The 12,479-nt window shown below is 51.7% G+C and overlaps 1 protein-coding gene across 5 annotated transcripts in view; it reads right to left on the bottom strand.

Annotated features, from left to right (window-relative positions):
* Positions 1-2,634: 2,634 nt before the first annotated feature.
* Positions 2,635-12,479, bottom strand: part of Stn1 (STN1 subunit of CST complex) — a 35,290-nt gene continuing 25,445 nt past the window's right edge. For all 5 annotated transcript variants that reach the window (XM_052184154.1, XM_052184127.1, XM_052184145.1 and 2 more), the window contains 3 exons: positions 11,105-11,227; positions 8,607-8,679; positions 2,635-3,322 (listed from right to left, as the gene is read on the bottom strand). In XM_052184154.1, coding sequence (XP_052040114.1) covers positions 3,165-3,322; positions 8,607-8,679; positions 11,105-11,227 — 354 coding nt within the window. In that variant the 3' untranslated portion in view covers positions 2,635-3,164. The remainder of the gene's footprint in view (positions 3,323-8,606; positions 8,680-11,104; positions 11,228-12,479) is intronic.

The raw sequence follows: 12,479 nt of genomic DNA, 5'->3' as shown, positions 1-12,479 counted from the left end.
GAGAGGGTCTGTCCTTCCACTTTGCCATGGGTCCCAGGGATGAGCTCAGGTCACCAGCATGTCCCTTCCTGGCCCACTCCATTATTATTTAGAGCTAGGATTTGTGAAGACATGAATTTGAAAGCATTTGGCATCTCACCTTTCGGAGGAAACCAATGTCAGCCTTTGGTGAGCTTTTCCAATAAAGCTGTCTGATGTGTACAGTTACCCGCACTTTTCAAATGAATCAGGGAGCATGATATTGATGTTGTTTTGCTCAGAAACTGGCCCAGAGGCAAAGAAAGACTTCAAGAAATTGAGAACTCCTGCTTGGGAGATGCAGAGAACAGGGGTGAGGAGCAGAGGAGACAGGGAATGGGTGCTGCTAACTATTAGTTAGGAGGGGTGGATGGCACGCGATTATGCAGAGAAACTCTGGACAGCACATATTACAGGCACATCTCTGAAGATGAGGGAATCTGAGTCGCTATAACCCAGGTGCCCTGGCTGAGTTTGTTTTGTGGGGGATGTCAGTTTGAGCGTTCCCAGACTGATGACATTCTCAAACACTGGAGGGACCCTCAGGAGATGCAGGCCTGAGGAGCTGGAAACAGCTAGCCACAAACAAAAGTGGAACCCGTGAAAGCTGTGCCAGGCACTGCCTGGGTACCAGGAACACAGGAAACAAGAAAGGATTCTACCCTTCAGGAGCGTTCTACCGGGGAGGCGGAGCATTCTACCAGGGAGGCGGAGCGTTCTACCTGGGAGGCGGAGCATTCTACCAGGGAGGCGGAGCGTTCTACCGGGTAGGCGGATGATAAACATGGCAGGCAGGCAGACATCTGGAGTGCGTTAGGCAGCCAGTCACTAGCACTGCAGGCAGAACAAAGCTGAGGAGCAGAAATCAGTGAGGATCAGCAGAGGGCTAGGGTGAGCCTCACCGAGAAGGTGAGGGACACAGACCTGAGGGACAAGAGCAGAGGCCTGTCACCAGGCGAGAGTGTACCCTGTGTTGCAAGCACATCCAGTGCAGCGAAGGACATAGTGCAGCGAGGCAAGGCCCAGCAGAGTCCTGCTGGCCGCTGGGATGCCTCAGGCTCCTACCGGAAGAAGACTCATACGGGATCCCCGCGGCTGCTGGGCTGAGGGAGTGAGGGCTGACATCGAGCAAGAGACAGCAGTACTCAAGGCGGAAGTTGGGGAGTAAGAAGTATACTCTAGAAACATTTGAAGGAGTCAAAACAACTTGTAGCTATGGTGTGTGTCTTGGGTGTAGACTGTGAGAAAGCTGAGTTAGCCTGAGCATCTGGGGAATGGAGCCGGCATCTCCTGCATCGGGAGCGGAGCTTAGGAGCAAGGCAGTGGCTGCGGTGATCCAGAGACTGGCTCTCAACAGATTTAGCTGGTGATGTCTTCAAGCCACCTAAGCAGTGGCCAGTATGAGGAGATATCAGTGTGAAGATGGCACACAGGCCCAATCTCACGCCACCTGAGAAGTCGGGAGGCAGGCAAATGACATGACCCCGTGAGGTTAAGATCCCTGGCGAGAAATGAGGTCTGGGGCTGAGACTGACTCTTGAGCACTTGGGCAGATAGGAGACCAAGTTGCAGCCAGGGAATTTGGTGTCCGGGAGGCAAAAGCAACAAGTGCTTCTAGAAGGGCAAGATGAGGAGCTATGTCTGTGCAGACCTGCGCTATCCACATTGACCAATGATGTGAAGACACACGGGGAGTTTTATACCAATGGCGTAATAGTGCACAAACAGCCCTGTAACTCGATTCTCCTCACACATCTCCTGAGTACTGGCCATAGCTACAATGGCTAGCCATTTGTGCCATCATCCTAGTGGCTGTGTAGTATTTCACTGTGTGTGTGGTTTATATTTAATTTCTCCAAATATAAATTACTGTAGATTAGACAGCGATGGATATCTTGTATATTCATGACTTTCACACCTGTGCATCCCCCCCTCCCAGAGGAATCCTCATGAAACTGCTCTACCCAGCGCACGATCATTTTATGCTGATTCTAGGCTCCCTCCCAAAAAGCTCCACTAATCAAGATATTCATTTCACACGGCCCAGCTGCTGATCTGGAAGACTTCCATGCAGATCCTATTCAGCTGAGACCCTTCCAAGCCCAGAGAAGAGGAGGTGGCTGTGTCATCCCTGTTACTAAGGAGTCACCAGAGGTCTGGAATAGCTCCTGGGCCCAAGGGATTCCCAGCTGAGCCATCCAGACTCGAGTTACGTCAAAAGCTAGCACAGCAGACTAAGGCAGATGCACCCTCTGCAAAATGACTGTAATTAACTCCAAATCTTCCTCCATGCTTTATTTCTGCTGGCTGGATCTGCCACTAGCTGTTGGAACAAGCCTGCTACAGAACTCACATGTTTTCCTTACCTTGTCATTCCGAGCACAGGCACGGCTCCATCACCTGTCTGGGCCACGCCGCACTTTGTCTGGACAGTGTCGGCACGCCCTGCTCACTCAGCGGCAACCATGAAAATAACACTATCAGCCAGACAGCTGGTTGACAGCCTCTGCCATCTTCAGGGGCACCGAGGGACCACACATTTAGCTGGGCACCTCTCTGAGTGCAGGGAAATGTTCTGAGACAACTTTCAAGTCATAAGGCATTAAAACACCAAGCCATGTGCCAGATTCTTTATTCTCCAGTGCAGTTCTGCAAGCCCCAGCAGCCCTCATTGCTACGGCTGAAGCCTCAGGAACTAGAGGAAAATGTCAATCACTGTAGGAGACATGGGTCTATATGAGCTTTCAACACATCAGGGGAGCCTGCTGGGGCTGTGTGGTAACCTGGGGTGTGAGGGTTTCAGACAGTGTGGCCTGGCTACTGCCTCTCCAGTTCAGATGTGTAGGAGCCTTTACCCTGGGATGCCCTCTATCAAGATGGGGCCACTGAATTCAGACACACCGGTTAAACCAGAAACACTGTTTCCTCCCATTCTATTCAGAGTGACACAAAATCCACCAGGGAGCTGACAAGGAGGGCTTGTGTGTGCCATGGCTGACATCAAAGCCATCTGTCTCAGGATACAGCAAGCAGTAGGAAGTCCAGTCCTATGTTCTTGTGACTATCAGAATTTATCATGGGATTATCTGTATTATGCCTGTGAGCAGACCCTGGGGTAGCGCCGCCTGCTTCGCTCTCGGCTCTGCTCAGAAGGCCGCGTAGTAGTGGTCTGCGGTGCTCACGATGTCACTCTGGTCCTCCAGGAGCTCCAGCACCTGCTGCAGCACAGCCTTGCTCAGGTCCCAGCGGAGGTTGAGGTGCACGCAGTTCAGGATGTGCAGCAAGTGGCAGCCCTTCTCTATATCTACGGGCAAGGGCAGACACTAAGTGTGACCGCGATGGCCAGGCCCTCCTCGGGCCCTCTCCAGGCCTCTGAGGCAGGATCATGCCAAGATCCAAGAGGGTCTCAGAGCCCCAGCCCTGGCACACACCAGCTGAGACCGACCTACACTCAGAGAAGCAGCTGTGTGTGGCTTCGAGCAAGTCAAGGAACCCACAAGAATGAGTTCTGTTCACTGGCTGTGGGCCAGGGCGCACTTGGGATCCTCTCATGACCTGAGGTCCCAGGCTGACCAAAGGTTAGATTGTGACCCCTAGTGGCTGAACCTACTCATTACTTTCAAAATGCTGTCATTGTAGAAGTGCTCTCTACATGTGCTTTACACATTCCACGGTAACCTTTATAGCGAATACACAAGGGCATCGCTGTGCTCAAGAGCTGGAGTCTCCCAGGGAATCGAGGTGAGACGCTTATTTGCACGTTTTGTGCCTAATTTTTCTACTCATGAGAACATTCTCAGAGTCAAAAGACATTTGTAGCGTACAACTCCTTTTAGGATAATTTACCGTTGTTATACCACATGTAAAAGTTGAAATCCAGGTTTTGAATCTAGAAGCCACCTATAATAGAGAAAATGCACTCAATGATCCCATCTGGAATTGCTAGTTTCTGCTTCAATATTCAGTGGAGGGGCAGAGAGCTAGACGGAGCCTTCAGCACCCGGGGTTCCAATCACTGTCCCATCGGGAAAGGGAACCTCATTTTTCTCACCCCTTTCTAGCCTAAATTAGAATTCTCTCAACATCAAGTCACATTCTTCAGGCAGACGCCACTGTCACCTGCTCTGCAACCAGGCTCTCTGACGCCACATGCTGCCCACGTTTTGGACAAATCCCTTAGCCCTTCAGGGAGCCGATGCTGGCTTAGTGCAGGCTTAGTGCAGACACTTCCCTCTCTGTGGTCTCAGCCCCAGGCCATCACTTATTTCATATTAAAGGTAGGAGAGGAACTAAAGGCCCAGCAGGGATGATGAAATGAATAGATGGACTTCTCTGGACAACTGTGGAACAGCAGGTAGCCACTTAGAAGTTTGGGGCGTTTCTCCATGCACAGTGCAATTGCCAATGACCTCTATTGGTCAATGCTGGGTACAGACAATGTAGATTCCAGGCCAACCTTGAGGTTTTTAGAAAGGAGGGCTGTATGTTTGCACGTGCACCCCCAGATGGATCAACATACATTATTATTCTGTGGCACAGGTTATGACAAGAGAAAGACAGGTGGTCACAGCCAATGCAAAGAGAGTTCCTGTGAGGTCTTTTAACACCTGCACCGTGTGGGGAGGTGATTGGCCAATAGCTCTTAGAGGCCTGCATGTGTTGGGAGCAGAGCTCAAAGGTTCTTGCACCCCCAGCTCTCCAGGAAAACCAGGATGTCTTTCCAATTGGAAATATGTAAAATTTGTTTTTCCATTCAGAAATCTGGGAATTGGAGTTGATTATCAGCCCAATAATCTCCAATAGCTGTTGGGCCAGAACATATCAAACTCTTACAACTAGGACTAGTAATGGTTAATAATCTAAATGACCTGTACATTAATTACATGTATAGCCAGAGGCTCCTCCAACCAGGACCAGAGATACTTAATAGTCTAAATGACCGTTACAATATCTGTACAGCCAGGGGCTCCCCAAGCTCTCATAAGCAGGACCAGAGGTGGCTAGGAGCCTAAATGATCTCTACACTACCTGTATGAGCAGACTCGGCCAGATCCTCCCCTAGACCCTTAGGCTAATACATGTAGCCCAACTTGAGAACCCATCTTCTTGGAAAAAAAGGCATGTGCCCTCAGTCGAGGTTCAATGTAATTATACCTTGTGCACTAGGGAGTGAATTATACCTGGAAACCTCTTTTCCACATTATACTGGGTTTAAGTCTGCTGGCGGTAAAGCCCCTGGCACCAGACTCCCCAAGGTTTGATCCAGGCTGGCGATACCAATCTGAAGCCAGTTCTCATTCTCACCTCTTCCTGGTTCACTTCCCTGCCGCTGGATCCCCCTCACTCAGCTACAGACAGTGGCAGAGCCATCCACCCTGATAGGCTCCCTAGCCGAGGCAAGGGCTAAACAACCAGTGTGTGTAAAACCTGCCGCTTTTTAATTTCCTTGAACTCTTTTACAGGGGCGTGTGCACGTGTGCGCGCGCCATGGCGGGGTATGAACTTGGGGTATGAACTAGCGCACACGTGCACACGCCATGGCGGGGTATGAACTCGGAGCTGGCTCTTGCAGTCGCCTTGTCTTCTCCTGCAGCCCTGTATGTTCCAGGCTCGCTGGCCTGGTCCATAAGCTCCCTAACCGCCTCCCATCTGCTATAGGGGTGCTAGGAGCACAGGCGGGTGCCACTGAACCCAACTTGTTTGTGGGCTCCAGGGATCTGAACTCTGATATCAGGCTGTCAGAGCAGGCACTTGGACCCACTGAGCCATCTTTCCAGGAAAACTTGTCAATCTTCCTGTGCCTCTGCTCACTGTGCTGCTGCGGGGCCTTCAAAGAAAGGAAGTGGGAGCCCCTTCCGTTCACTTTACAGGTGCCAGGCTATCAGCTCTGCAGGCCCAATGCATATCCATCTAAGAACATGGCTGAGGGGCCGGGAATCAGTGTGGAGGAATGGCATTCTGAGACCATCCGTCCTGGCTGTGGATCTCACGAAGCAGCAGAGAGGCTGTCTATTGGTTTTGCTTTTTGAGGCAGTCTTGTGGGTTGGAGAGGCACCTTGTTTTGGAAGCATAAGGACCTGAGATTTCACATCTCCAATACTCATGTAAAGTCAGCCAGGCATGGCTGCAGGCGAGCCTGCAATCCATGCACTGTGTGCATGGGGAGGGAGTGCACTGTGTACATGGGGAGGGAGTGCACTGTGTACATGGGAGGAGAGTACACTGTGTGCATGGGGAGGGAGTGCACTGTGTGCACGGGGAGGGAGTGCACTGTGTACACGGGGAGGGAGTGCACTGTGTGCACGGGGAGGGAGTGCACTCTGTGCACGGGGAGGGAGTGCACTGTGTGCACGGGGAGGGAGTGCACTGTGTACATGGGGAGGGAGTGCACTGTGTACATGGGAGGAGAGTACACTGTGTGCACGGGGAGGGAGTGCACTGTGTGCACGGGGAGGGAGTGCACTGTGTGCACGGGGAGGGAGTGCACTGTGTGCACGGGGAGGGAGTGCACTGTGTACACGGGGAGGGAGTGCACTGTGTACACGGGGAGGGAGTGCACTGTGTACATGGGGAGGGAGTGGGAGGCACAGGAGAAGAGCTGGAGCACCGTTGCCAGCCTTCCTCCGTGCTCAGGAACAAGTCTGTCTTAAAAGAATAGGACAGGGGACAGGGGACAGGGCACAGGGGAAGGACTGAAGGAGCTGAAGGGGATGGCAACCCCACAGGAAGAACAACAGTGCCAACTAACTGGACCCCTGGGAGCTCCCAGAGACCAACCAATGAGCATCCACACGCTGGCTGCTGGCCTCTGGCACACATGCAGCAGAGGACTGCCTTGTCTGGCCTCGGTGGGAGAGGATGTGCCTAATCCTGTAGAGACTGGATACCCTGGAGAAGGGGGTGGGGGTGGGGCAAGGTAAGGTAGGGGAGAGGGTGGGATGGGGAGCACCCTCTCAGAGGCAAAAGGGAGGGGGGTTGAAGAACTCTTGGAGGGGGTGGAGGGGGGACCAGGATGAAGGGCAACATTTGGAATATAATATAAATAATGTTTTACGAGAGACAGAGAGAGAGAGAGAGAGAGAGAGAGAGAAAGAGAGAGAGAGAGTGAGTGAATAGGAAAGAAAGGGATAGAGGACATTGAAAGTCTTCCTTTGGCTTACATGCACATACACCAGGTACGGATCTCACAGACACACACACTCACACACACTCACACACACGCATACGTGCGCGCACACACACTCACACACACACATACGCGCGTGTGCACAAACAGACACACACGCACACACAACACATACACAGACACACACACAGACACACACAACACACACACACATACACACACACACACACACTCACACACACACGCATACGCGAGTGTGCACAAACAGACAAACGCACACACAACACATACACAGACACACACAACACACACACACACACACACACACACACACACACACACGAAGGATTAAGAGGAAGGGGGACAGGAAGGCAGGAGGACGGGGAGAAAGCAAGCACATCTCGCTGTGTTAACTCTGGCTGACCTCCTGCCTCGGCCTTCCCAGGGCTGGGGCTGCAGGCCCATGTCACCAGGCCTGCCTGTGCTGCCCCATCACTGCTGGGAATGAGCCAAACGGCATTCAACACTAAAGCAACAGGCAGCTCGGAGGTTTTAGCTTTTCTTCTTTCTTTTTTTAAAAGTCTAGTTGTCACACCCCATCGGGTTCCGATCTCACTGGGTCCTAAACAACAGGGCAGATGACCTGGCCCCACTCTGTCTGGTAACTCAGCCTGTCTGTCCTGGTCTGAAAGGAGTGAGTGACTTCTTCAGAGAGAAAGAACAGGATGGGGACTCAGGGCTAGCAACCCTTTCCGCCCCCAGGACCATGCTGACAGAGTATTTGTTATTGGCCTATGTTTGCAAAAGCTAGACCCTGAAAGGTCGCCTAGAAGACTCACATGTTCATACAGACTCAAGACTGATGTTTTCTTTGTAATTAGGGTGAATTGATATGCGAGTTGTCAGACTAGCTGCAATTCGAGTGTCTAGCCACTAGGGGCCGACCTAACCCCACAAACCTGGGCTGGTTTCTAAGCCGTTTCCTTTATAACTCATCCGTTTCCAAGATGACTGGATTTCGTTATTCATGAGCTGTAAAGTTGAAGAACCATCCTGCCTAACTGAAAGGCTTTGATGTCTGAAAAGAGGGTGGATGTCAACTTCACATTCAAAGGCAGTGGTAGGCATGGATACGGATAACAAACTGGGGGCCAGAAGCAGCGCATCTCAGAGCCAAGCATGGGGACTTCAGTGTGCTGGAAATCTCAGGGGGAGCTCACCTGCCAGCCTCCAGCTCGTCCCTACAGGATCAGAAACCCCAGGGCTGTTTAAAGGAGCGCCACAGGCTGACTCCTCTGCCCAGCCAAAGTCCAAGCAACATGTGTTAGAGGAGAGGAAACTGAGTCTCAGGAGGACAGAAGCCCTGGCTGCCTCCCTCCCCACTCCGTACACAGCATCCTGATTTTATCTGGTTCTAGGAGGGAACCCTGGATGCACCAGCTCACCAGCACAAAACACTCACGATTTGGTTTCTGACAGTCTTCCTTAATGATCTGGTAGATCTTCTGGTGCAGGTCTTTGTCTTTGGTGGTTACCTAAAGGAGAATCCAGAGAGGAATGGCGGTTTGAGAACACAGCAGTGTTACTCAGAATTCAAGACCAGCCTTTGAGGCAGTTCTACAAAGTCCATAACTACTACAAGCCTTTCCCCAGAGTGATTATGATACCTGGTGGCTCCCTCAGCTCTGTCCCCAAGGACACAGCTCTCTCAGAGCTGGCTTGCTGGGGCCCACTCAGGCAGATACTCCTCTTTCTTGTTTTTGAAGGAGCTCACAGCTTGGAGCCTCCACTCCCGTCCCTAGCCCTCCTTCCTCTCGGTCCCCTCCCATCTTATGTTTCTTTAGTTTCTCTTCTTCTAAGCACAAGGAAGAGTTAAGACATGGGCATGGGGAAGTCAGCCAGCTGGAGAAGCCAGCTTGTGTACGGCAACGCTGTCTGCTCTTGCAGGCACACGCAACGCAACCATGTTTCTCAGCTAGCAGCAGGCTTCATCCCCAGCTCAGCAGTAAATTTACTAAGGAGAGAAGAGGGGGGAGGAGAGGGAAGGGCAGAGGGAAGAGAGGGAGGTGGGGAGAGGAAGCAAAAAGAAGAAGGCGAGGAGGGAAGGAGGAGAAGACGGGAAGAGGGAAGGAAGGAAGGAAAGAAGGAAGGAAGGAAGGGAGAGAAGGAGGAAGGAAGAAAGAAAGGAAGGGAGGGAGGGAGGGAAGAAGGAAGGAAGGAAGGGAGGAAGAAAAGAAGGAAGGGAGGGAGGGAGGGAGGAAGATGTAAAAGAGAGGAAGAAGGAAGGAGGAGGGGGAGCAGAGCCTAGGCATGGAAACATGACTGAAGAACCGGGCGGAGGAGATGGCCATGGCCGCCCATGAGACCTGATGACTTCGGACCCGCAAGATCAGTGTGAAGGTGCAAACATGGGTGCAAACAGAGCTGTGGGCACTGCTGTAACTTTGTCCCCAGCAGGGCTTCAGGAGAACGGAAACCCAGAAACCAGGGATGAGTGGAGGGAGGAGTCCGCCACAGAAGGGGATGTGGGCTGTTCTTGTCTGACTACCCCTTCCAGCCCGGGGTGATTCACTAGAGGAAGTGCCCAACCCTGCCACACCTCGCCTGGGCAGCTGCAGTGGCCCTGGCTGCTTCCCAGGGAGGGCTGCTCTCTACAGCACCTCACAGAAGCCAACCCAGAATAGAAGGAGGCATAAATCCCTAGGAGGACTCCAGCCGAGCTTCCCTGCTTAGTGTGACAATGGCCACGGGGTCCTGGGTGGCCCTCCCATCCCGGAATGAGCGGACAGCACACATGTTATACTGGCTTACCTCTCAACACTGGAAAACCCCTCCCACTTAAATAAATAAAAACAAGCCTCTCCAAAGAGGAAATGACCTGCTAAGTGGACCTCTAGTGACTCTGCGAGCAGTCGGGCCAGCGGCCTCGATCCAGGACTCTCATCTGACTCTGAAGCCATTTCTCTACTGCGGACACGGGTGGTCCACTCTCAGCTCACTGCCTCCAACATCAAAGGTACGCAGCCAGAGGCAAACCTCTACCTTGAAAAGGAGGCAAGCGAGCAGCCATGCCGGTCCTCCGAAGGGAGGCTGCCAGGCAAGGCCTTCAGGGAGGCTGACTGGAGCCTTACCTGAAAGCTTTAAGCGTCCTGCTTGAGCTGTTCTTGGACATACTGACACAAATTCACACAGACAGCCACACAGATAGGGCCAGGAGACACTATTTGTGACAGCAAAAGCCATGTGGCGCCACAGTGTCCGTCATAAAGGAATGGCTAGAAAGTTCTGGTAAATACTGCTGGTCAGAAAGAGTGAGGCAGACTCGCAGTTTCTGGGACACAAAGGCCCAGGGACAGACAGTGGCATTGAAGGCGGTGCAGGTGGGGCACAGCAGTGGGACCTCTGGTGATGCCCGAGGGCATTTCTGATTGTCACAACATGCTAGATGCTAGTGGCATTTAGTGAGAGAGGCTGGGATGCCGGTGAACACACTGGGTGCACAGGACAGTTCCCAGTGCATCGTCGTCTGCTGAGGATGAGGACTTCTCAATTAGAAAGTAGCTCACTCACACTTCCTCCCTTCCCTTCCCTTCCCTTTCCTTCTGTTCCTTCCCTTCCCCTTCCTTCCTTAAATAAAACAAAAAGCCATAGGGACACACTTGTAAATTATATATCTGTCAATGTACAGATGAATATTTAGACAGCCACTGGGTTTTAGGAGTAGTGGCACACACCTACAGTCCCAGCCACGGAGAGGTGGAGTCAGGAGATTAGGAGTTCCAGGTCAGCCTGGGTTTACAGCGTAAGACTGTTTCCCAAGAGCAGAGATATGGTTACATTGTGAAAGGGTAAGAGGTAGCTTTAACTCGGACTGGTTATCTTAGAAACAAGGACTATTCCTAAGCCCAACTGCACTTGTAATGGAAGCCATGAGGGGAAACTAGGCTGCAGGTCTCTTACGTAGTACAGTTTATCAGAGCCACTGTCTCTCTGGAACACGAGTCCCTTTTCCTGAAGCATCTGCAGGGCATTCTTAAACACACTCTGCGCTGTGCCAGGAGTGGTGTTGTTCTTTGACTCCACCTGCAGAGGGAAGAAAAAGAAATGTCTCACCTTCCATTACCTGCGACTAACTCCCAAGCCTGACTGGTTTATGAATTTACCCAACAGGCTTTTCCTGTGCTGAGTCAACACAATCTAGGCGTGTGTCAGCTGAGCAGGCCGGTATTCAGGCAGGGTCGGCAGTCTGCTCTGGACCCAGCCACTGGAGGGTCACTTTGATAACTGTGCTGTGCTTCTGTTTTGACAAGTCTGTTCACAGCTTTGCCTGCACACTGCTGGGCAATCTTTCCCATGAGCATGGGCTCCCTCCTCTGGAAGGCTGGGTCAGCAGGGAAAGCGCATGCAGGCGGGGGTGGGGGTGGGGGTGGAATGGGGGGGCACAAAGACAACTATGGCTCAGCTCCAGTAACTTCAAACAATATGGGAAGCATCCTTCCCAGAGGCTGCTCATGGGGCCTCAGGATGTGCTTCCTAGACTGCTTTAAAAGCCGCAGTCCTGAGAACAAGGACTGCAGGGGTCTCTTCTGAAACGCTAGCAGCTTCCGGGACTGAGACCTGTGGTTTTGCTTGTCATTTTCAGAAGAACAATGACAGACACGCACGATTCAGGAAACCAAAATTGCTCACAGACTTCAGCAGTGACTTGGTGCTCAGGCCAGGAACTGGGTGGCTTCCTGAAATATATATAACCTGCACTCCCACACAGTCAGCATTCATCTAGCTGTCAGGGAAACAATGGTTCTGTAAGATCGGCTTATCATGTTTCTGGATTTGCTATGAAAGGTGATGTTGGAAAAAAATGAGAAGAAAGAAAGGGAGAGACAGGGAAGTGAGTGCTCGTGAGTGATAACAGGACTCCCAGGGCTCTCGGGTTTCCGAGCATCTGCAGTCTCCCGGGGCGCTATTAAGTGGGATTCAATCGAGGGACACTGACATCTCAAGCAGGGCAATTTGACCAACTGATTCATAATTGATGGAAGAAATCATTTTCAAAGAGAACCAAATACAGCACCGGATCGGTTTCCTTTTAAATATACAGTACTGTACAGGAACAATTTTCTGCTCTAAGTTTCTTCAAAAAGATACCATGTGAAAACTCTGCCATAGAACATTCTGCCTGGGGGAGTCCTAACGCCTTTCTAGTTAACTGAAGCCATCATGGCTTCACATGAACGTGGGCCTCGCTACTTACTAATGTTTTCTCAGAGCTGGGAATGGTCGCACACACAAAGTCTTAAATAAGGACCAGGAATCTGAGGTTAGCCTGGGGTCA

This window comes from Apodemus sylvaticus, chromosome 1 (genome assembly GCF_947179515.1).
Source record: "Apodemus sylvaticus chromosome 1, mApoSyl1.1, whole genome shotgun sequence".
In the NCBI taxonomy this organism is placed as follows: Eukaryota; Metazoa; Chordata; class Mammalia; order Rodentia; family Muridae; genus Apodemus; species Apodemus sylvaticus.
Note: the sequence above shows the minus strand (reverse complement) of the source record. Positions and strands in the feature narration are given on the sequence as shown.